This window comes from Eriocheir sinensis, chromosome 4 (genome assembly GCF_024679095.1).
Source record: "Eriocheir sinensis breed Jianghai 21 chromosome 4, ASM2467909v1, whole genome shotgun sequence".
NCBI classification, from domain to species: Eukaryota; Metazoa; Arthropoda; class Malacostraca; order Decapoda; family Varunidae; genus Eriocheir; species Eriocheir sinensis.
The window spans coordinates 4,967,229-4,994,191 of NC_066512.1; the positions used below are offsets into that span (position 1 = coordinate 4,967,229).

Genomic DNA, 26,963 nt, shown 5'->3' on the forward strand with positions numbered 1-26,963 from the left:
ATGGTATGGATGGTGGGGTGGTGATGATTATGGGTGGTGATGGTAGATGGTGGTGATGATTGATGTAGATGGATGGTGATGATGGTGGTGATGATGATGGTAGAAGGATCGTGATGATGGTGATGGTGGCGATGATTATGGATGTGATGATGGATGATGGATATTTGTAGGTGATGATGATGATGGTGATGGTGATGATGGTGGATGTGTGATGATGATGGTGATGTGATGGATGTGGATGTGATGATGGTGATGGTGGTGATGATTGGTGGTGGTGATGATGGTGGTGGTGATGATGATGGTGATGATGGTGGTGATGATGGTGGTGATGATTGGTGGTGGCGATGGTGACAGTAGATGATGATGGGTGTGATGATGGTGATGATGGTGATGATGGCAGATGATGATGATGATGGTGATGATGATGATGGTGACGATGACAGATGATGCAGGATGATGATGGTGGTGGGGGTGTGATGGTGATGATGGTGATGGTGGTGATGATGGTGGTGGGTGATGATGATGATGGTTGGTGATGATGATGTGATGGATGATGATGGTGGTGATGATGTGATGGTGGTGATGATGATGGGTGATGATGATGATGGTGGTGGATGATGGTATCGTGATCTGTGGTATGTTGAGTGCGTCAGAGAGAGAGAGAGAGAGAGAGAGAAAACAATACAGGTCATTTGACCGTTTTCTTTCCTAGCTCCTTCCATCTTCATAGTATTTTTTTATTTTATTAAATTTCGCTTCCTATTCGTCTTGATATCCCAGCCACCCTCTCTCTCTCTCTCTCTCTGTGCATCCAGGTCCTCAAAATAAACATTGATAGGCCAGTGATTTATAGAAAAATTTTTTTTTTGTTGATAAGAGTATATTTGCTTATTGAAAGGAACTGAATATGAATGACATTAATATTATTTATAAGTGACACTGGTATTGATATTATTTGGCATTTATTATGTTTGTATGTTAATATATATATATATATATATATATATATATATATAGAAACCCGTGTGTTTTAGCAAGATAACGGAGGTCTTTATGGTTATTTTTTTTGGATATCGCATATTAATTCACGTACACACTACGTTTATCAGCAGGTTTTTTTTTTTTTTTTAAACTTAATAATAAAAAAATGATCGTTTTGACAAAATCCCTGGGGGCAATGTGGCCGGGTCGGAAGAATTAATAAGGTTAGAAACCCGAACTCGCGATCGGGATCCACAGATGACCACTTACGGTGAAGTCATCACCAAATTGACAAACGAGAATAGGACGATTATCCGAGAGAAAGAGAATTTTCTAAAGACAATAGTTAACATTGAACTGACTATCATATATATATATATATATATATATATATATATATATATATATATATATATATATATATATATATATATATATATATATATATATATATATATATATATATATATATATATATATATATATATATATATATATATATATATATATATATATATATATATATATATATATATATATATATATATATATATATATATATATATATATATATATATATATATATATATATATATATATATATATATATATATATATATATATATATATATATATATATATATATATATATATATATATATATATATATATATATATATATATATATATATATATATATATATATATATATATATATATATATATATATATATATATATATATATATATATATATATATATATATATATATATATATATATATATATATATATATATATATATATATATATATATATATATATATATATATATATACAGTGACATCTGAAGTAATAGACGGCGGACTTTTTTGATTCTGCGGCGCCCTTGTCATTAAGCCGCGAATTTTAGAAAATCAACCGCTTCGGTGCAAATCGCCATATCTCCCTTATTGTTGGGGCTACATAAATGTTTTTGGCATCAATCGACGACAAAATGAAAGAGCTCAAAAACCCACTCGATAGGGTCAAAAATCGAATAAATTTGAAGAAAAAAACGACTGAAAAAAAATCTATTGTTGAGTTCCCAACTCTGAAACTCACTTATTTTTTGGGAATTTAAAAATTCATATTTAACAAATAAGTTAGCCCTACCAATGTGCGTTCCAATATGATGCATAATATTTCATTACTCCCAGTAGTTTCGTTGCTAGAGCTCCCAACGTAAACACTTCGAGTCGTTTATTAAGCCCGGTCGCCTACCAGACAATATAGCCCTTTCATTTTAACGTCGATTGATACCAAAAATATTTATGTAGCCCCATAAATAAGGGAGTTATGACGATTCGCACCAAACCGGTTGATTTTCCAAAATTCGCGGCTTAATGACAGGGCTGGATCAAGTTTCCGGTCCATATTGTAGAGTTCACTGATATATATATATATATATATATATATATATATATATATATATATATATATATATATATATATATATATATATATATATATATATATATATATATATATATATATATATGTATATATATATATATATATATATATATATATATATATATATATATATATATATATATATATATATATATATATATATATATATATATATATGCGGTAGGAGAACACCTCCCGAAACGGGTGCAAGCCACTCCCGGTGAGGTATATATGGGAAGTAAGGAGGGTGCTGAAGCCCTCCAAAGACCCTTCCCTTGTCCTCACTAACCGTTTCCCTATTGTCTCATCAACACCAGAGACACACAACACACAACATACACACCTTTTCCCAAAGTTTAAAATTCAAAATGCCTTGGAGTCCCCGCCTGGGGGGGGGGGGGGGACCACAAATTCCCCCTGGGTGGACTCCCCTTCTGCATGCCGACCTGAGAGGTGTCTTGATAACTCCTCGAACCTCTTTCTTATCAATTTCTGCAACATTCGCGGTCTTCGTTCTAATTTTCATTCTGTGGAACACCATCTCCTCCTCTAGTCCTCACCTTCTCTTCCTCACCGAAACACAGGTATCTGAGGCTACTGACAGCAATCTCTACTCTGTTGCCTCCTACTATCTCTATCCTAAATTTCAATCCAAAGCTAGCTGTTGCGTCTACGTGCGCAACGACATCACCTGTTCTCGTGTCCACGAGCTTGACTCTTCAGAAATTTCCACCATCTGGCTAAGACTTCATTGTCATTCAGTCACTAAATACATCTGCGCTGTTTATCTCTCACCTAACTCTGCTAACTATGTAAAATTCTTTGATTACTTGAACTCTAAAGTGGAGCACATCTTGACCCACCCTCCCTTCTCTCAAATCTCCATCTTGGGAGACTTCAGTGTTCACCACCAGCTTTGGCTTTCATCCTCTTTCACTGACCAGCCTGGTGAACAAGCCTACAACTTTGCTCTCCCCAACGACCTAGAGCAGTTGGTTCAGCATCCTACACGTATTCCCGACCACCTTGGAGACCGGCCTTCCTTATCTCTAACCCTTCTGCTTACTCTGTTAATCTGTTCTCTCCGTTGGGCTCCTCCGATCGCAACCTTATTTCAGCATCCTGTCCTATCGCTCCTGTACACCCTTTGGACCCACCAAAAAGGCAATGCTTCTTGCATTTTGCTTCAGCTCGGTGGGACGACCTGAGGATGTACTTTTCCGATTTCCCGTGGAATAATTATTGCTTCCAGGAGAGAGACCCCTCTGTGTGTGCCCAGCGCATCACAGAGGTGATTGTCTCTGGTATGGAGGCATACATTCCACGTACTTTATCTATTCCTTATGCTAAAAAGCCTTGGTTTAATCACGCTTTTTCTCGTGCTGTCAAAGATAGAGAGGCAGCTCATAAAAGGTACCTGAGCCTTCGTACTACTGCTAACCATGATCTTTATATATCTTCCCGGAATCGTGCCAAATCGTATCTTCGACTTACCAAAAACTCGTTTATAAATAGAAAATATCAAAACCGTGCTTTTTGTAATTCTTCCCGTAACTTCTGGCGCTTAGCCAAAAATATCTCCGCCAATTTCACTTCTTCATCTTTCCCTCCTCTCTTTAACCCTGACGGCAACACCGCCGTCTCAGCTATCTCTAAGGCTGAACTCTTCTCTCAAACTTTATGTAACAACTCCACTCTGGACGATTCTGGGCATATCCCTCCTACTCATCACCCCTCTGACTCCTTTATGCATGTTATTAAGATTCTTCGGAATGATGTTTCTATGCCCTCTCTGGCCTGAACTCTCAGAAGGCTTGTGGACCTGATGGAGTGCCTCCTATTGTCCTTAAAAACTGTGCTTCCGTGCTGACACCCTGCCTGGTCAAACTCTTTTGCCTCTGTCTGTCAACATCTACCTTTCCTTCCTGCTGGAAGTATGCCTTCGTACCGCCCTATAGCTATAGCTTTCCATATATAGGGGACTTGTCCGCCGTCGTAAGGAGTATGCATCTCACGTGTGGGGGGGGCTCCACTCACACAGCTCTATTGGACAGAGTGACTCCCAGCCTGCCTCACAGGCTAACCCCCAGCCTGCCTCACGGGCTAACCCCCAGCCTGCCTCACAGGCTAACCCCCAGCCTGCCTCACAGGCTAACCCCCGGCCTGCCTCACAGAACAACCGCCAGCCTGCCTCACAGGCTAACCCCCAGCCTGCTTCACAGGCTAACTCACAGCCTGCCTAACAGGACAACTTCCAGCCTGCCCCACTTAACGCTTCTCTTCCTGCTTCACAGGATGTCGGGTTCCAACCTGCAAGGAATGGAGCCAAACCGAAGCAGGTAACCAAGGATTTACTGACCCCCACTACCTTCAATAGGTTCCAGGTGCTGGCAGACACCATGGAGGATGAGTTCGAGACTCGCCTAGTTGGGGACTCCATGGTGCGTGGCCAGCTGGTTGAGTTATGTGGTCGTTCATCAAACGGCCGCAGAAAACGTTACTGCTATCCAGGTGCCAGACTGGACGACATCACCGCAGCGTGCGATGATGTCACGAGAAATGCCGACCGAAACACCCTCTTTGTCATTCACGCGGGGACAAATGACGTAAAGACAACCCTTTCTGAGGAACTGCTTGAGAAATACCACCGCATGATCAAGCAGCATAAATGTAAAACGGATGCCAGTAACATCATAATCTCAGGAATCCTCCCGAGGGTCGGTGCCGAATCTAGCTTTTACAATAAGGCCTTCAGCACAAACAACAGACTTCAGTCCCTTTGCTCACAAGAAAACGTCCAGTTCGCTAACTTGTGGAACAATTTTTACTACGATTCAGACTTGTTCCTTCCTGATGGCATTCACTTAAACCCTGTTGGAGCAGCCCGTTTCGGGAGGCTGCTCTGTGACCAAGTGGCTCTTCGAAAGCCAAAAAACGCGGAGGCGAGAACACCAGCAGCTCCACCGTAAGGATGCACTCAACTCGCAAAACTCCCGACTCGAATCACATTAAAGCTTGCTATGTAAACGCTCGTAGCCTACGTAACAAATTTGAAGACTTAGAAGTCCTCGCAGCTACAAATCATTATCACATCATCGGAGTCACAGAATCTTGGATAGACACTTCAAATAGAGATTTCATTGCGGAATATAGATTACCGGGTTATACCATCTTTAGTCATGAAAGAGAGAACAGATAGGGTGGAGGCGTTTTCTTTTATATCCACAACTCTCTCCATCCAGTATCCGTGAAAACAGATATTATAACCAATGTAGACACGGTCTTCATTGAAATTAAAAATAAATCTCGTAAAATAGTAATTGGACTTATCTACAGACCGCCAAGGCAGACTCTTGATATCGACCACGCATTAAGTGAATTATTATTAGAAACAAGTAGCAGTTGCGAGGCAGTAATTGTTGGGGACTTTAACTTGCCAGTGAAACGATGGGGTGAACCGTTGAACTGTCATACAGGGCTCGACCTGTACACAAATTTACTAGAAAGTGATTTGCATCAACACGTTCAAGAACCGACTCGGGAAAATAATATACTTGACCTTATCTTTTCAACGACAGCTGATCTAGTTAACGAAGTAAATGTTGGTCCAATTTTTAGTTCTAGCGATCACCGAACAATCACATTCAGCATCAATATGAAAGAAAGTAAAGTAACTCCTAGTAAAGAAAAGGTGCCTGATTATCAGAGAGCGAATTTCGTAGGACTCCGATCAATTCTAAGTAACTCTGACTGGACTAAAAACACGGCGGAAACAGATATTGATAAATCTTGGGGGGGCCTTCACCACAATATTGAACAATGCCATAAGCATATGCCTACCCTATCGTAACAGACGTTCAGCTTCTAAGAAGAAACCCAAATGGTGGAATAACGAAATTCAAAATAGCCTATCTCTTAAAAAAATGCGAATACAGTAGACACATATCAACTCAGAGCGAGGCTGACAAACTAGAGTTGGACAGAATTCGCCGCGAAACCAAGAAATTAATAAAACGAAGCAATAAAAATCTTGAAGAATATATAGCGGAAACAAGTAAATCTAATCCTAAAGATTTTTTTTAGCTATGTAAATAATAAAAAGTCACTCACTTGTGGTATCGGACCGCTTGCTAATGAAAATGGTAACCACACGAACGATGAAAATGAAATGGCTACAATCCTAAATAACTTTTTCGCATCCGTATTTACCGACGAAGATTGTTTATCACCTCAACCGCCGGAGGTTAGAAGGGCCGAAAAGATGTTAAGTGGCGTGCTCATCGTAGAAAGTGACATTTTACGCACAATTGAAAAGATTAAAGTAAGCAAAGCTCCTGGTCCAGACAAAATTACCCCTAGGGTCTTAAAAGAAATCAAACATCAAATTTGTAAACCGCTCTCCATCATATTCAATAAATCTTTAACAGCTGGAAAAGTTCCGTCGGATTGGAAACTTGCAAATGTCACACCAATTTTCTAAAAGGGGGACAAGTCTCATCCAGGAAACTATCGACCAATTAGCCTGACATCTATTGTTTGTAAGTTAATGGAGACTATCATTCGCTTATGTCTGAGGATTATAGTCCACATTGCGTTGGAATGTACATAGTGGAATTCACTCCAATACAATGGAGCTGATGACTGTGGAGTCTTTTCTGTCCATCAAACATATGCCATTATTAATTTTTGTTTTACAATAAAGGAGACGCCTCAAGGGCAACAAAAAGAGTGTAGAAAAAAAATCCCGCTACTCACCGCTCCCACAACAGACAAAAGTGAAGAGTGGCCAAAAGAAAGGTCAATTACGGGTGGAGAGGTGTCTTGATACACTTTTCTTGAAAGAGGTCAAGTCATAGGTAGGAGGAAATACAGACGAAGGAAGGCTGTTTCAGAGTTTATCAGTGTAAGGGTTGAAAGAGTGAAGATGCTGGTTAACTCTTGCATAAGGGGTTTGGATAGTATAGGGATGAGCAAGAGTGGAAAGTCGTGTGCAGCGGGGCCGCGGGAGGGGGGCAGGCGTGCAGTTAGCAAGTTCAGAAGAGCAGTCAGCGTGAAAATATCGATAGAAGATAGAAAGAGAGGCAACCTAGCTGCGTAATTTAAGAGGTAGAAGACTATCCGTAAGATGAGGAGAGCTGATGAGACGAAGACCCTAGAGTCCACTCTGTCCAGGAGAGCTGTGTGAGTGGAGCCCCCCCAAACGTGATATGCATACTCCATACGAGGGCGGACAAGGCCCATATATATGGAAAGCATCTGTGCAGGGGAGAAGAACTGGCGGAGACGATACAGAACGAAATGTGAAGTTTCCAGTTGAGATTTTGAGTTAAGGAGACCGAGGATATTTCGTGTTGCAGAAAGTGACAGCTGAGTGTTGTTGAAGAATAAGGGATAGGTGTTTGGAAGATTGTGTCGAGTTGATAGGTGGAGAAACTAGGTTTTGGAGGCATTGAAGGACACAAGGTTCCGTTTAGCAAGGTTTGAGGTTAAGCGTTCTGCAGCCTCCAGTCTGGAGTCTCGTAATTCCTGTTGAGAGGGTCTTCTGTTGGAAGAAGTTGAATAATGCAGAGTGGAGTCGTCAGCGTATGAGTGGATAGGACGGTGTGGTATGGAAAAAAGATCATTGATAAATAACAAGAAGATAGTGGGGGATAAGACAGAGCCCTGTGTAAGACCACTGTTGATAGGTTTAGGGAAAGAACTGTGACCGTCTACCACAGCAGAAACAGCACTAGAGATAAGAAACAGAGAGAAGGATAGGATCCGAAAGAGGGCAGTTTAGAAAGCAAAGAGCTTTGTCAGACTCTTTCGAAAGCTTTCGATAAGTATAGCGCAACTAAAAAGGTTTCACTGAAACGGCTAAAAGAGGATGACCAAGAGTCAATTAAGAGAGCAAGAAGATCGCCAGTAGAACGCCCCTTGCGGAACCCAAACTGGCGATCAGATAGAAGGTCAGAAGTGGACAGGTGCTGTTGAATCTTTCGGTTAAGGATTGATTCAAAAGACAGGAAAGTAAAGCTATAAGGCCTCGTAAAACTCTTCCGCCTCTGCCTGTCAATATCGACCTTTCCTTTCTGCTGGAAGTATGCCTTCATACACCCTGTGCCTAAGAAGGGTGACCGCTCCAATCCCTCAAACAACCGCCCTATAGCTTTACTTTTCTGCCTAGCAAAAGCTTTTGAATCAATCCTTAACCGGAAGATTCAAAAGCACTTATCCACTTTTTGACCTTCTATCTCGTTGTCAAGAAGAGTGGCCGAAGGATAGGTCAATTTAGGTCAATTTCCAGTCTGGAGTCTTGTAATTCTTGTTGAGAGGGTCTTCTGTTGAAAGAAGTTGAATAATGCAGAGTGGAGTCGCCAGCGTGAGTTGATAGGACAGATTGTTATGGAAAAAAGATCATGGATGAATAACAGGAAGAGAGTGGGTGATAGGACAGAGCCCTGTGGAACACCACTGTTGATAGGTTTAGGGGAAGAACAGTAACCGTCTACCACAGATGAGATAGAACGGCCGGAAATGAAACTGGATATAAAGGAACAGAGAGAGGGATGGAATCCGAAAGGGGGCAGTTTAGAAAGCAAAGACTTGTGCCAGATCCTATCGAAAGCTTTCGATATGTCTAGCGCAACTGAGAAAGTTTCACCGAAACGCCTAAGAGAGAATGACCAATAATCAGTTAATCGAGTAAGAAGATTGCCTGTAGAACGCCCCTTACGGAACCCATACTAGCGATCAGATAGAACGTCAGAAGTGGAAAGGTGCTTTTGAATCTTTCGGTTAAGGATTGATTCAAAAGACAGGAAAGTAAAGCTATAAGGCCTCGTAAAACTCTTCCGCCTCTGCCTGTCAACATCAACCTTTCCTTTCTGCTGGATGTATGCCTTCATACACCCTGTGCCTAAAAAGGGTGACCGATCCAATCCCTCAAACTACCGCCCTATAGCTTTACTTTTCTGCCTATCAAAAGCTTTTGAATCAATCCTTAACCGGAAGATTCAAAAGCACCTATCCACTTTTGACCTGCTATCTGATTTTCAATATGGGTTCCGCAAGGGGCGTTCAACTGGTGATCTTCTTGCTCGCTTTACTGACTCTTGGTCATCCTCTTTTAGCCGTTTCCGTGAAACTTTCTCAGTTGCGCTAGACATCGAAAGCTTTCGATAGAGTCTGGAACAAGTCTTTGCTTTCTAAACTGCCCTCTTTCGAATTATATCCCTCTCTCTCTTCCTTTATCTCCAGTTTTCTTTCCGGCCGTTCTGTCTCTGCTGTGGTAGACGGTCACTGCTTTTCCCCTAAACCTATCAACAGGTGTGTTACACAGGGCTCTGTCCTATCACCAACTCTCTTCCTGTTATTCATCAATGGTCTTCTTTCCATAACAAACTGTCCTATCCACTCATACGCTGACGATTCCTCTCTGCATTACTCAACTTCTTTCAACAGAAGACCAACTCAACAGGATTTACAAGACTCTAGACTGGAGGTTGCAGAACGCTTAACCTTAAGCCAGACCTTGCTATCATTTCTGATTGGGGTAAAAGGAACCTTGTGTCCTTCAATGCCTCAAAAACCCAGTTTCTCCACCTATCAACTTGACACAATCTTCCAAACACCTACCTCCTATTCATCGACAACACCCAGCTGCCAACTTCTTCAACACTAAATATCCTCGGTATATCTTTAGCTCAAAATCTCAACTGGAAACTTCACATCTTCTCTCTTACCAAATCAGTTTCCTCGAGGTTGGGCGATCTGTATCGTCTCCCCAGGTTCTTCTCCCCCGCACAGATGCTTTCCATATATAGAGGCCTTGTCCACCCTCGTATGGAGTATGCATCTCACGTGTGGGGGGGGGGCTCCACTCACACAGCTCTTCTGGACAGAGTGGAGTCTAAAGTTCTTCGTCTCATCAGCTCTCCTTCTCTTACCTGCAGCCTTCTACCTCTTAAATTCCGCCGCCATGTTGCTTCTCTTTCTATCTTCTATCGATATTTTCATGCTGACTGCTCCTCTGAACTTGCTAACTGCATGCCCCCCTCCCCCTCCCGCGGCTCCGCTGCACACGACTTTCTACTCCTAGTGAGCGCTGACCTCCGTCCTAGACCTCATCAAATTTATCAGGCAGTTCTGGTCCCCTGTTATAGAATGGATATCAAAATTGAGACAGAGATGGTAGGAGGATGACGAAAGGATGACGAAGGTGTGAGGAACTTGCCTTAGCACAGGCTAAAGCAGTTAAATCTACACTCTACAAGGCGAAGGGAAGGAGGTGCGAGGAGACTTGAGATTTATAAATTTATGAAGGGGGATTTAATAAATAGGGGGATGTCAATAAAATTTTGTGAAAGAGCCAGGTAGGAACGCGTGGCTGGTGTTTTATTGAACAAATTCAGATTCAACAAAAAACATTAGGCAATTGGGTTCACTATAGAGTGGTGTGGGAATGGAACAGGCTTGGGAGCCATGTGTTGTGTGCCAATATACCATAGATACATTCAAGAAGAGGTTAGATAAAGCCATGGATGGTGTTCTTATGTTCTTATGTCCAAACCCCTTATGCAAAAGTTAACCAGCATCTCCATTCTGTCATCCCCTTCACTGGTAAACTCTGGAACAGCCTGCCTTCGTCCTTATTTCCTCCTGCCTATGACTTGACCTTTTTCAAGAAGAGTGTATTGACCTCTCTTTTGGCTACTCATTATTTTTTTGTGGGAGCGGCGAGTAGCGGGCTTTGTTTTTGTACTTTTTTTGGTTGCCCTTGAGCCGCATCCTTTGCTGTAAAAAAAAAAAAAAAAAAAAAAGGTTGAGGGATTGGAACGGTCACCCTTTTTAGGCACGGGCTGTATGTAGGGGTACTTCCAGTAGGAAGGAAAGGTAGATGTTGACAGGCAGAGGCAAAAGAGTTTGACCAGGCAGAGTGTAACGGAAGCACAGTTTTTAAGGAAAATAAGAAACACTCCATCAGGTCCATAAGCCTTCTGAGAGTCGAGGCCAAGGAGGACATAGACAACATCACTCTTAAGAATTTTAATAACAGGCATAAAGGAGTCAGAGGGAGGATGAGTAGGAAGAATATGCCCAGAATCGTATAGAGTGGAGTTTTTTGCGAAGGTTTGAGAGGAGAATTCAGCCTTAGAGATAGATGAAACGTCGGTGCTGCCATCAGGGTTAAGGAGAGGAGGGAAAGATGAAGAAGTGAAATTGGAGGAGATATTTTTGGCCAGGTGTCAGAAGTCTCTGGAAAAATTAAAGAAAGCAAGGTTTTGGCATTTGCTATGGATAAAAAAGCTTTTTGTAAGTCGAAGAATGTATTTGGCACGAATCTGGGCAGAAATATAAATATCATGGTTAGCAGGAGTGCGAAGGCTCTGGTACTTTTTGGGAGTTGCCTCTCTATCTTTGATAGCACGAGAACAAGCGTGATTAAAATAAGGATTTTTAGCATGAGGAGTAGAGAAAGTACGTGGAATGTATGCCTCCATTCCAGAGACAATCACCTTTGTGATGCGCTGGCCACACACAGAGGGGTCTCTCTCCTTGAAGTAGTAGTCATTCAACGAGAAATTGGAAAAATAGATCCTCAACCGTCCCACCGAGTGGAATCAAAATACCTGAAGCATCGCCTCTCCGTTGGGTCCAAAGGGTGTACAGGAGCGATAGGACAGGATACAGCAATAAGGTTGTGATCGGAGGAGCCCAACGGAGAGAACAGTTTGACAGAGTAAGCAGAAACGTTAGGGGTAAGGAAGAAGTCTAATATATTGGGCCTATCTCAAAGACGGTCGGGAATAAGTGTAGGGTGCTAAACCAACTGCTCTAGATCATTGAGAATAGCAAAGTTGTAGGCTTGTTCACCAGGCTGGTCAGTGAAAGAGGATGAAAGCCAAAGCTGGTGGTGAACATCGAAATCTAAAATGGAGTTTTCAGCGAAGGGAGAGTGGGTCAAGATGTGCTCCACTTTAGAGTTCAAGTAGTCAAAGAATTTTACATAGTTAGTAGAGTTAGGTGGGAGATACACAGCATAGATGTACAGCCGTCGCCAAAAAAATCGTCGCACACTTATAATATCGATGATCTATCGTTACGCATTTATTTTGACTTGTCAACCATAAGGGTTGTTACTGTTTTAAAATAAATCCTCATCTGGCAACTCTTTGCTTCCTTGCCAAGGTCAAAGTGAAATAAACTGATCAGTAACTGTTACCTCGGCCTAGTGGAAGGGCGTATGACGTGACCTCGCGCCCCCCTTCCCCGCCCTTACTTGCTTGACTGCTGTAACTTTCTTGTTGAGCTGCGTAATGGCTACAACCAAGCTGGACATGTCGGAAAAAGGCATAGCTGTGGCCCACATTGGTGAAGGACCGAGCAATCGCGGAATAAGACAAAAATTAGGAAGATTAGAGATAACTGTTCGTCGCGTCAGTAAAGCTTTATATTGCCAATGGTATATGTAAATTGCGGTGATTATATGCTATGTTTATATTCTTTACACTTTTACCTGCCTGCCTCATTAGAAATGTGCTCTCCGGAACTGTCACACTACTGTTAAAGCAAGGAAATAGAGGAAAGTTGTCTTTTTAGCATGTGCTATATTTGTGCTTGTGTGTGTGTGTGTGTGTGTGTGTGTGTGTGTGTGTGTGTGTGTGTAACTCACCATGGCCTGATCACGTGTTGGAATCGTAATAATGTGTTCAAACCTGTCAATAATAACATTTACCGTCAGGCTCATAATCATGACACTCGGAACGCCCGTGTCTCTAAGCACTAAACCGGGCAGCTGAGCACTTCACTTAATATCTAATATCTTAATATCTTATTAATCAATAGCAACATTAATCTATAACATCAGACAGTATGTAATCAGGTAAATAAGCAAAGACAGAATTATACTACGGCAGGCGCTTGCACTTACGTATTCTGGGCCTACTGAAATGTCTCCGTATTTCTGTTCCTTGTGTTCCTCCGGGTGTAGCTCTGTAGAGGCAGACAGCGAAGCCGAGAAGGAACGTCTTTCCTTCACCGTTACTGTTAGCAGTTTGCCTCTTCCTCACCCCCTACAGCGCTCCATCATACATGGCGAAGCATCAAAACGGCACGTGTGTGCCTCAGGGACTTAAGTAAGCATTCACTAAATTAACCCTACATTAACCCTAGGCGATAAGACCGGCGAACGCGTAGACATCAAACTCTGTCCTCTAACCCGACACTCTTTCTCACGCTGTTTCTCCCCCCCCCCCCCTTCTCTCTCTCTCTCTCTCTCTCTCTCTCTCTCTCTCTCTCTCTCTCTCTCTCTCTCTCTCTCTCTCTCTCTCTCTCTCTCTCTCTCTCTGCATTCATTCCGCCTTCTGGCGGTAACACTCCCCCCGTTGGTCGGTCCCTCCCAAAACATTCAAATCATGAGGTACAAAGAACAGAAGACAACAGCAAAGGCAGTGGAAACAACATTCCTGACAGAGCGTGATCCCAAACATGAAAGTGCAAACACTAAAGGACCACAGGTACGCCGACGGCACATAATATATATAAGAGCGGGCAAACTCGTCAATGCCCATTTAGACCCTCCAAGAAACAGACTTTGTTCACTGGTCGTAGGAGCACTTTGTATGCGGTTCTTACTTTGACGTGACGGACCAGACCGTCACCCCCTGGTTGCGCATGGACCACCCGTCCCGTTTCCACTGGTTGCGTGGTATTGCCTCATTAGTCACAATTACCAGATCTCCTCTCTCGAACTTCCGACGAGATGTGTGACTACCTGAGCGCTGACGTATCAGAGGCAGATATTCTTTCAGCCATCGCTTCCAAAATTGGTCTGCTAAAAACTGGACATGCTTCCATCGCCGCCGATATTGTTCATCACTCAGCGGGCCTCCCAACGGCAAACAATTATGCGCCCCTGCACGCAAGAGATGGTTCGGAGTGAGGACATCAAATTCATGCGGGTTCTCTGATGCTGGGGTTATGGGGCGGCTGTTAATCACTGCTCCACTTCACAAAAGAGGGTGTGCAGCCTCTCGTCATCGAGCACTTGTGTGCCCACTATGGCTCGAAGCACCTTTCTGATGGTCCGGATTTGCCGTTCCCAAATGCCCCCCATATGGGATGCCTTTGGTGGAGTAAATGTCCATTCAATTTCTCGTTGGAGAAGCGTGTCATGTACATGAGCATCGCCTTCCCAGTTCCGCATCACGGCCCTCAGCTCCTTTTGTGCATCGACCATATTGGTCCCATTGTCGGACCTTATTAGCTTTGGAATCCCTCTGCGCGAAGAGAATCGTGTTAGAGCATTCAGAAAGGCAGCGGCATCAAGGGACATAAATACCTCAATATGGACTGCCCTTGTGGCGGCACAAGTGAAGATGCATCCCCATCACTTAAACTGAGTCCGCCCAAGTTTGATGAGGAAAGGCCCGGAGCAATCTACTCCCATCGAAGCGAAGGGGGCTTTCCCTGCGGATAGGCGATCCTCCGGCAAAGGGGCCTGTCTTTGATGGGTAGGCTTCCAGTTGTTGCATCTGCAGACAAAACAGGCCCTTAGTATCTTATCCAATTGTCTGCGAAACTGTGGTATCCAGTAGTGTTGTCGTAACATCGCCATTGTATGTTCCCTGCCTGAATGTCCAGCCTGAGTTTGGTGTATGTCTCGGGCGATAAGTGAAGTGGCGGGGTGATCTCGAGGGAGAAGAATTGGGCCCCCTTTCGGCTGGGGCAATGGGGGCTAGCGTTAAGCGTCCTCCCACTCGAAGAAGTCCATCTTCATCAAGCCATGACTCTAACTTATACGTGTTGCTGCTACGCACGATGTGTTTTCCCTGTGTAAGGGCGTCAACGTCTTCGTAGTAATACTCTCTCTGTACTTGGCGAATGATGGATCTCTTCGCCCTCCGCATCTCGTGGATCTCTAGGAAGTGTGGCGATGTGTACTGGCGTTTGTGGCGTGTGTGCTGTAACCACTCAAAGAACCTTATTAGCCAAGCAACTGTTTTCTGGAGTCGGTGCCATGAGGAATAGTGCATCCACAGCTTGATCATGACAGGGGTCCCGGCATCGTCAACTGATCCGCCGTTGATGGACGACAATGAAGAACAGCTAAGCACTTCAGGGTCAGTTAGCAGTGCTCTAATCATCTTACTTCCTTTTGGCCATCTGGCCTCTTCCTGTCGCAAGAACGGTGGACCCGTGATCCACTTACTTCCCTGGATCATATCCTGCGCGGATAAGCCCCTTCTCGCCTCATCAGCTGGGTTTAGAGTAGTGCTTACATGTCGCCATTGCTCTGGATGTGAAAGGTCCCTGATTATTGTGACCCTGTTAGCAACAAAGGTACGAGACCTTTTCTCTGTGTTCGTTATGTATTGCAGTACTAGTGTGCTGTCTGTCCAGAAAGCCGAGTCGGGCAGCTGTATGTCTAGCTCGGTTCGCAGATACTGATCCACCTGCACAGCGAGGACCGCTGCACACAGTTCCAGACGCAGGATAGTTTGTTGTTTAAGGGGTGCCAACCTTGCTTTCCCAAACACAAAGGCACATTGTATACTACCTTCATTTTCTATGCGCAGGTACGAAACCATGCCGTACGCTCTCTGTGACGCATCACAAAAGTGGTGTAGCTGCACTGAAGACCGAGCGACACCCCCGTCGGGTGTGTAGCGGCGGGGAGTCCGAAAGTTGGTGAGCTCCTTTAGGTCTTTACGCCAGTGCTCCCACGCCTTCATATTGTCTTCGGTCAGTGGTTCGTCCCAATCCTTTCGTCGTCGACATTCATTTTGGAAGATCATTTTCGCTCGGATCGTATATGGGCTCACTAAACCAAGGGGGTCATAGATCGAACTGACTGTGCTGACTACCCCCCTCTTCGTTGCTGGGCGATCTCTCATGTTGACTTGAACTGCTAGACGATCGTTGTGTAAATCCCAAAAGGATTCCAAGTGCCCGTTCGGTCGGAAGGTCCTTAAGACACAAGTCGATCTCCTTTACCTCCGAGTGTCTTTCATCTCTTGGGATCGAAGCGAGCACTTCCTTGTGGTTACTGATCCACTTCGTCAGTCTAAACCCTTTGCTCGCTAGTACGGTGCGTAACTGATGCGCAACAGTTGATGCATCGTTTGGAGAATCCAAGGAGATAAGCAAGTCGTCCACATAAAAGTTTCGTGCGGCTCTCTCGCATGCCTGACTAACCGTGGCGTTGTGGATCGGCAAGGCCCTTTGTAGTGCAAATGCTGCACAAGACGGGCTCCACACTCTTCCAAAGAGATGGACCGTCATTCTGTGTATGGCCGGCTCTTGTGAAAGGTCGCCGTCCCTCCACCATGAAAACCGTAGGGCGTCACGATGGCGAGGACTAACCTTGATTTGATGGAACATTGCCTCAATGTCTGCCATTATTGCCACCCGACCCTGACGGAAACGGAGATGGATACCCAAAAGTTTATTCGTAAGGTTAGGTCCCTGCAGTACTTGATTATTTAAAGATATGGACTCGTGAACTGCCGCGCAGTCGAAAACGATGCGCAGCTTGTCCTTTCCCTTTGTTACCACTTCGACTATGGGTAGGGCAACTTTATACGTCTCCTGTCAATCATCAGCTTCGTCCATCCTCATGCGCTTGTTAGGTTACTCAGCGGAGGAGAGACACGGACCTTTTTTGTCTCCCTTTGGTTTTGCTTCTCGTCCTTATCTTCATGGAGCCACCTGGAGTGTTGTTGGAAACATCCTTTAAGACCACACTGTTTGTAAGGTGAGTCACATTTGCTTGCCATGTGATCGCGGCTCAGACACACATAACAGGCCTGGGCCTGCTTCCCAGCGCTCCGGTACGGACATCGCTCGGAATGTCCAACAAGCGTAAATCGGATGTTTTTTGTCATAGAGGAAACACGAGAGACCGGACTTATTGCCTGCGGCCTGGCTCTTACGTGCTGGTCCCCTTTCAATCACCGCAAACCCCACGGCCTTTGTTTTAGGTGTATCAGCTGTCTTCTTGCCTTTCGCGTCTCGTTTCAACTTGTTGCTGTGTTCGTCACCATTGTCGTTCTCCCCCAACAGTCTCTCCATATAGTCCTCTAAGAAATCTTTTAACCACTTCATGTCTGGTCTCGACTTTGATTCACGTTACTTCTTAAACTTGTGCACCTTGTTCTTGTAACGCAGTCGGAGGGTTCCCGTTAAGCGACGGGAGATCATTGTCGTGACGCCATAACTCTACGTCTGCCTGGCGGTCAGTAAACTCAAGGTCGGCGATAATATCCCATAATTGGTCTGTGAACTCTTTGATCTGTTGCAAGTCATTGTCCGGTATGGCTGGTCCGCTAATGAGATCCATCACCAACTCGTCAATATGGTCCTCGGTGTCACCCAGCCTGCTTGCTAACATCTTTAGGGCTTCACTGTATCCTTCTTCGGGCCCCAGTCGCACATGCCGCATCAGCGAGTCTTTCGCCCGTCCAGTACACGCGTCTATGATCACGTAGGTACAGGTGGAACCGCTGCATGAACAGTGCGTATTCCTTTCTCGAATCGCCTGTGAACGTGGGCAAAGCTGTCTTGGGTTTCTCGATCGAAGCAATAATCTTCTGCATGCCCTGTGTCCATGTCTCATTAGTGAGAGACGTCTTCCTTTGCATATCGGCGGATGTACTCGATCCTCCTTTCACTGGCTCTCGTACAGGTGTCTTAGGTGGCTCCGACGTTTCCGTTTCCCCTTGATGGTTTGACACCGTGGTCATGGAGGCCGAGGTAGACATGGGTGGTGTCGAGGAGTCTGACACGCAGTTATTCTTCTCACCCTTCTCACCTGGACTGCACCCAGGAGGACGCAAATTTCGTTCCATGCGTTCCATGAACTCTTTCATCTGACCCATAGACTGAGTCAGTTCGTGTACTTGTGTCTGGAGGAGGTCTACCTTGTCAGAGAGTGGCCGCGCGTCTTCCCTGAGGTCTGGCGTGCGTCGCCCTTCACGATCTTCTCCTGACTCCTCCACGTCCGTGTCGACATCGCTCATTGTGGGTCTCGGTGAGCCGTCTTCCATGTTTGCTCTATGCTTGGAGCGCGTATGTTTGACTAGTCAAAAACCCGAGTTAGCACGGGTCAAATCCTTCTCTGATGAGCACAGCAACATATGTACTCGTGTCGATCAGGTGAATCAGTGTCCGAGATAGCACGGGACTGAACCTTCTCTGCTGAGTGCAACAAGTATGCACTCGTGCGATCAGTGTCCGAGATAGCACGGAACTGACCCTTCTCTGCTGGGTGCAACAGGGGCGGGTTTGTGAGGTCCTTTTGACCGTAGGTACCTCTGATCACGTAAATGCCAATTAGTCAACTCTGTTTCTTGGCGGGGCCTTACACAATGTTTACTTCCTATCAATATATCATGGCGTAACAGTCCGAACGCCTCGTAAGTCTACAATACCGCGCACAGCACCGCGTCTCTGTTATCGATACACACATACACACACGATACCACATGAGTCACTACATTATCATATCACGCACGCTCTGCAAGTCATTATCGCTCGTGACCGTCCAACGCGCTACGCAAGTACTCGTAACGGTACCGTAAACTCTCACTTTGGTGTCCACAACACTCGTCACTCACTCATAGGATGGCTACGTACCACCAGTCACCCGGCGTCCCTCTCCAGGAGACGATATAGCGCATCCATAGGCAGTCAATCTCGTAGACAAACACTCATACCTGTATTGCCGGCTTCTGTTGTGAAAGCATTATAACGTTTCCCGTACAGTTCCCACCAGTGGTGGGATTCTGGGCCTACTGAAATGTCTTCGTCTTTCTGTCCCATGTGTTCCTCTGGGTGTAGCTCTGTAGAGGCAGACAGCGAAGCCGAGAAGGAACGTCTTTCCTTCACCGTTACTGTTAGCTGTCTGCCTTTTCCTCACCCCCTACAGCGCTCCATCATACATGTTGAATCATCAAAAATGCACGTGTGTGCATCGGGGCCTTATGTAAGCATTCACTAAATTAACCCTACATTAACCCTTGGCGATAAGACCGGCGAACGCGTAAACATCAACCACTGTCCTCTAACCCGACACTCTTTCTCACGCTGTTGAACCCTCTCTCTCTCTCTCTCTCTCTCTCTCTCTCTCTCTCTCTCTCTCTCTCTCTCTCTCTCTCTCTCTCTCTCTCTCTCTCTCTCTCTCTCTCTGCATTCATTCCGCCTTCTGACGGTAACATGTATTAAAGATACTAAAAACAGTACATTATTCACAATATCATACCAATCACTACTATTATACACTTTACTAGGTTATATTTATTTACACAGTTAAGTCCTTAGATGGTTGTACAGATTTATACTCTTTGGAGCAAAATCATTTTTAAACTTACTTGTGTGTTGCATAGGGAGTGCTAATCTCCTGCCTGATCTAAGAAAGGTATAGTGACAGTTCAGTGGGTGATTTATATTGTTCATAATCTTATCTATCTGTTTCATTACATTGTTATTGTACAGTGCATCTAGTGGTACAGTTTTTGCTTGGAGTCTACTGGCGGGCTTTACAATCTTCTTCAGTTTATTCTTATCTTTACATGTTATTTTTCCATGCCATAATGTAATTGTGAAACACAGGATCGATTTTACTGTGGATTTATAGAATATGGATAATATTGTTTGGTCAATGTGAATGTTTTTCAGTACTCGTAAGAAATGAATACGCTGTTGACATTTCTTGTAGACTTGTGTATTTGAGGACCTTGTTAGTTTGTCATCCATCATTATGCCCAAGTACTTATATTCATGAACTCTCTCAACATGTTCATTAGCAATAACAATTGGGTTAGGTACATAATTATTTACACTAAAATCTATTATCATTTATTTTGTTTTCATTACGTTAAGGGTTAAGAAATTATTGTTACACCAATGAACAAAGTTATTTACTTGATTCAAAAATTCTCCAGAAATATCATTTCTGATTTTACCTATAATTGCAGTATCGTCCGCATACTTTACAATCGAACAACTGGGGAACTTGCTTTTACAGTTGTCTGTACAAAGGGTGAAAAGTAGCGGTGAAAGGACACACCCTTGTGGAGCCCCCGTATTTGTGTGTACATTGTCAGATTTAACATTTTTTTTATTTTGGTGTATTGAGGTCTTTGCAAAAGATAACTATAGATCCACAGTATTAGGTTACTGTTGACATTCATCTCTAGTAATTTGTTAAGTAAAATATGTGGCTGAATTGTATTGAAAGCGCTGCTAAAATCTATAAATAGAATTCTAACCTGTAAATTTCGGGCTTCTAAATGCTCGTAAGTTTGGTGAAGTAAGGTTAACCCAGCACCTGAACACTCTTACCTTGACAATAAGCAAATTGCAAAATATCTTCCAAGGGATCTACGTTTGAACAAATGTACCCCTTCACAATGTGCTCCAAACATTTCATTATAATTATGTTAAGGCTACGGGTCGAAGATCATTACATTCCCTTGGGTGGTTGTTTATGGGTACTGGAATAATCTCTGACATTTTCCACACATCCGGTACTGTACTCTGATGAAGTGAAGCTTGGAAAAGTTTACACAGTGGATCAGCAAGTTGCTCGGCACAGGATTTTAGTAGTTTAGAACCAATTTTATCGGGTCCACTTGCTTTTCCACATTGTATATGTTTCATAGAGTTCATCGTATCATCAGGAGGTATAATTATTCATTCTACATTGATACCCCTAACCATTGACAAAATATTTTCACATTCAGCATTAAAATCGTGCACATCAAACCTAGCATAAAAGGAGTTCAAATCATTTACATACTGTTGAATGTTTGGTGGGTCTATTAATGACCTTTTCTTTTTAGAGCCACTCAGTAGTTTTACCCCTGTCCAAGCATCTTTTGATTTATTTGACTTAAATAAGTTTTCAATTTTAACTTTATATGAATGTTTAGCATCTAGTATTTTCCTATTCAATTGGCTTTGTATCACTTTCCTTTGCATGCGGTCACCATTTACAAAATTTCTCTACTTTTCACTCAATAACGCTTTGATATCAAAATTTATCCAGGGTTTGTTATTTGGATAAATACTGATTTCCTTAGTTGGCGCAATCATGTTGGTACAAAAGTTAATATATGAATTTAAAACATCTACATATACATTAATATCGTCGGACTCATTATACAACACATCCCAGTCTGTACAATCAAAACAGCCTTGAAGACTCACCATGTGCTCATTATTCCAATCCTGCACCTTAATGTTTTTATTTTTTCTCGCACGGTTTACATTTCATAATTTTCTTATATATGGGAATTAAAAACACCATATTATGGTCAGATTTACCTAATTTATATATATATATATATATATATATATATATATATATATATATATATATATATATATATATATATATATATATATATATATATATATATATATATATATATATATATATATATATATATATATATATATATATATATATATATATATATATATCGGGGAGGTGGTGGGTTAGTTATGAGTTGGTGCGGCGTTCAAGAAGACACAGGTCACGCTGGCAATTTTTCAGTCATCGTCGAGTGGCCTAAGACCACACATATGCTGCCCTGAAAACCACCAACTAACCCTGACTCGAGATTCCCACGAAAAGACGATCAAATATGAGCTCCAGGGAGCAGCATAAGTCAAGCAAGATGGCGCCACTATAATCCATTTACGTACGCCACAACATGGGCTGGGGACGAACACCAAGCTCCACCAAGAAAGACTACCCTAGCCCAAACGTCAATATATATATATATATATATATATATATATATATATATATATATATATATATATATATATATATATATATATATATATAGATAGATAGATAGATAGATAGATAGATAGATAGATAGATAGATGAATAGATATATATATATAGATATATATATATATATATATATATATATATATATATATATATAGATAGATATATATATAAATATATATATATATATATATAGATAGATATATCGATATAGATATATATATAGATATAGATATAGATATAAATATATATATATATATATATATATATATAAAATCAGTATTTAAAACTGAACCAAACTACCCTCCTACGAATTTTATCTTTATATTTTTCTGGCCGATATATTTCTGCTGTGGTAAAATGTAACTGTTCTCCTCCTAAACCTATCGACGATGGTGTTACGCCGGGACCTGTCCTATCTCCCATTCTCTGTTGTTCATTAATTATCTCTCCAAAACAAGCTGTCCTATCCATTCCTACGTCGATGGCTTTACTCTACATTACTGGACATCCTTTGACAGAAGACTCTCCCTACAGGAACTACATGAATCTAGGCTGAAGCCCGCAGAACGGTTAACCTTAAACCTTACTCATTTCTGATTGGAGTAAGAACTTGGTGTCCTTCACCGCCTCAAAAAATTAATTTATCCATCCGTCAACTCGACATAATCTTCCAAACACCTATTCCGTATGCTTTGACAACACGCAGCTGTCACCTTTTTTTACATTAAACATCCTCGTTCTATCCTTAACTTAAAATATCAACTGGAAACCTCGTATCTCCTCTCTTACCAAATCAGCTTCCTCGAGCTTGGGCGTTCTGTATCTTCGCCAGTTAATTTCCCCCGCTCAGATGCTGGCCATATACAAGGGCCTTGTCCGCCCTCGCATAGTTATGCATCTCATATGACTTTAAGGCTCTTCGTCTCAGCAACTCTCCTCTCCTTACTGACTCCCGCGGCCCCGCTGTACTAGACGTTCTACTCTTGCTTATCCCTATCCTGTCGAAATCTCTTATGCGAGAGTTGATCAGCATCTTTATTCTTTCATCCGTTACACTGGTAAACCCTGGACCAATCTTCTTTCAACTGTATTTTCTCCTGCCTACGATTTGAACTCTTTCAAGAGTTAAGTATCGAGACACCTCTCTTTCCGAAACTAACCTCTCCTTTGCCACGCTTCTAAACTTTTTTTATAGTGGCAGCGATTACAGGCTTTTTTTTATGTCCTTGAGCTGCTTCCTTTACTGTAAAATAATCTTTGTTAATATATTATTTTCAAGTATTATGTTATATATCAAATTTGGTCTTGGAAAATCGAAAATAATAATTTATTTACGTCACAGTGAACGACAGGTAATAATAAAAATAAATAAGGGACAAGTAAAACGCATTACAAATAAATATTTGTTGTATGTATCCTAAACAAAGTGCTATTTCATATAACTATGGGCAGTGGCAAATATAGCAATAGTGTCTGATCTACTTTATTTTAAATGTAAAGGGTCAGTTAAGCTCTCATGTTCCAATTTTTCCAGGTACTGTACTGGTCTACCGAAACTTTATCCCTCCAAACCCTGACAATTATGGATCGATTGAGGATTGTGGGACCCTTACATCAGATTCTGCTTGGAATGACGTGGCCTGCAACAACAAATACAGCTTTGTTTGCGAAGTACCGCAGGACCACTGTGAATTAGGCACCTGGGACATTCGTTGCACTTTTGCTTAATGATCATCATTCTCTTCAAATGCAATATATTGTTTAACAACATTGCCGATAGCAGATTTGAACTAAAAAACAAAAACATTATGAGGTTTTATACAAATCAGACAAGGAAAACATTAACTCGTTTATGTCGGAGGAAAAAAAAATATGTTACTTAAGTTTAGGGATAATATAACTTATAGCAGATATAAAATAAATGTAGCACTTGGTCGTCATGATGAACAGCAACTTTGGCAGCCGAGTGATTGGCCACGCCATGCTAGGAAGTCAATGTTGAATATTTGGTGGCGTGGACTTTCAAGGTCTTTTTCATAACTTAAAACATGTTATTTATCGTATTTAAGTTTGAAAAAATATGGTTTCCTGCTTAGTGTCGTTGTGCAAATGACACGTACATCTGTTCCTAAAGGATCCCCAACTGTCGCCTCGTCCAAAGGGTACAGGTCACTAACCATTAGTCCATTCCTATCAAAAGTCTTTGACTGACTATTTGCTAAACCTGATGCATTATTGACCTTGGTGCATGTTTCAATCTTCTCCAGATGCTGACTAGGAGACTTGGCTTGTTCTCTTGATTTCTCCTATGAATTTGATTTAGTAAATCATACGGCGCTACTTCTCAACTTGTCACGAAGTTTAAATCGCTCATTTTATAATCATTTATATCATTTATTTTTATCAGACAGCCACCTATGCGTTGCCATTTACAGATATTTTAGTAGCTCTACTTGTCCAGCCGGTTTTTCTCAGCGCAGAGTTCTTGGTCACTTAGTATTTCCCATACTAGTGATTTGTGGGAAGGAATTTCCTCTCAATAATGTTATATACCGATGATGCTTTATTCTCTCCTATTCATGATTCTCAAAGCAGGCACCATGCGGCTACTCAGTTGAATGCCGATCTATGATTATTTTTTTATTTGGGGCATGGAATTAAATCTGCCAATATTAGCATTATCATTTTTAGTCGCTCAAGGACAAACAATGCACCACAGCCTGTTATATAAAATGACAACCAAGTAATCCATTCCATTATATCCTTATTAAAACTAGTTGTGGGTAACATGATGACTATTGAGAATCATATTAGGAAAACTGCTCCTCATATTTCTGAGACTGCTGGCCTTTTAAATATTTTTTTTTAATGAGGATAATATTGTTTTAATGGGTTTTTTTCCTTCACTTTGCCCGTTTTTAATATTGTGGTTAAGTTTGAATGCCGGCAGCTCAATCTCGTCTCAAAATTTTAGTTCGTTGTTTTAGCTTAATAATGTTCCAACTGCTCATTTGTGTGTGTGTGTGTGTGTGTGTGTGTGTGTGTGTGTGTGTGTGTGTGCAACTAACAAACGTTTCCATTCACATATCCTCAAATGGATTGAATTGTGGTATGTACTTCGATATGAGATGTTTTTCCTTGTTGACAAATATTTTAAGGTTAACAAAAGTGAACACCCACCTGTTTGATCTTTACTCTTACTCATCCCCCCTTTGACTCCTTTATGCCAGTTATTAATATACTTGAGTGATGTTTTTTATGCCCTCTCTGGCCTCAACTCTCAGAAGGCTTATGGACCTAATGGAGTGCCTCCTATTGTGCTTAAAAACTGTGCCTCCATACTGACACCCTGCCTGGTCAAACTCTTTCGCCACTGCCTGTCAACATCTACCTTTCGTTCCTGCTGGAAGTATACCTTCATACAGCTTGTGCCTAAGAAGGGTAACCGATCCAATCGTTGAAACTACCGCCCTATAACTATACTTTCCTGCCTATCTAAAGCTTTTGAATCAATTCTTAACCGAAAGATTCAAAAGCACCTATCCACTTCTGACCTTCTATTTGATCGTCAGTATAGGTTCCACAAGGGGCGTTCTACTGGCGATCTTCTTGTTCTCTTAACTGACTCTTAGTCATCCTCTCTTAGCCGTTTCGATGAAACTTTTTTTCAGTTGCCCTAGACATGTCGAAATCTTTCGATAGAGTCTGGCACAATTCTTTCCTTTCTAAACTGCCCTCTTTCGGATTCTATCCCTCTCTCTGTTTCTTTATCTCCAGTTTCCTATCCGGACGTTCTATCTCTGCTATGGTAAACGGTCGCTGTTCTTCCCCTAAACCTATCAACAGTGGTGTTCCACAGGGCTCTGTCCTATCACCCACTCTCTTCCTGTTATTAATCAATGATCTTCTTTCCATAATAAACTGTCCTATCCACTCATTCGCTGATGACTCCACTCTGCATTATTCAACTTCTTTCAACAGAAGACCCTCTCATCAGGAATTACAAGACTCCAGACTGGAGGCTGCAGAACGCTTAACCTCAGACCTTGCTATCATTTCCGATTGGGGTAAAAGGAACCTTGTGTCCTTCAATACCTCAAAAACCCAGTTTCTCCACCTATCAACTCGACACAATCTTCCAAACACCTATCCCCTATTCTTCGACAACACCCAGCTGTCACCTTCTTCAACACTAAATATCCTCGGTCTATCCTTAGCTCAAAATTTCAACTGGAAACTGCACATCTCCTCTCTTACTAAATCAGTTTCCTCGAGTTTGGGCGTTGTGGGGTTCTTGAAAGGTCTGGACTTCCGAAAATCCCGTAAATTCTCAGCAATAAAAAATTAAATAAAATAACTGAAAATTGAATTATCAGACTCACAGCCCCTCTAGTCCTTATTTATTTAAATATCTGACCAATCACATCTCTCATAGGGTAAGGAAAAGCCAGATAAACCTGCTCTTAAGTTTATTGAAAACAACAAAGAAACTCGCTGGAAATTAGGAATAATTAATTAAACCAAGCACACAGCAACCTAGCTATCTACGTTAACACATCCTAGCAAATGGTTACTTAGCTGTAGGGGGAGAAGAGGGAAGCCACACCCTGATTTGCCTCGTGTCTGGAGCCTTGGAGTCCTTCTTCAATCCTCTCTCGTTCCTCACTGCAACGCCGTGCCCTCATTCCTTCAACGGGCTTCCCTGACCTTAGTACACAGTCGCTCTGGACATGCGG

General features: G+C 42.2%; 1 protein-coding gene across 1 annotated transcript in view; it reads left to right on the top strand.

The window, feature by feature from the left end:
* The window catches only part of LOC127008059 (mannose-binding protein C-like), a 105,320-nt gene extending 80,022 nt beyond the window's left edge, over positions 1–25,298 (top strand). The window contains exon 6 of the mRNA XM_050879597.1: positions 23,762–25,298. Within this exon, the coding sequence (XP_050735554.1) occupies positions 23,762–23,955 (194 nt within the window). The 3' untranslated portion in view covers positions 23,956–25,298. The remainder of the gene's footprint in view (positions 1–23,761) is intronic.
* Positions 25,299–26,963: the final 1,665 nt, after the last annotated feature.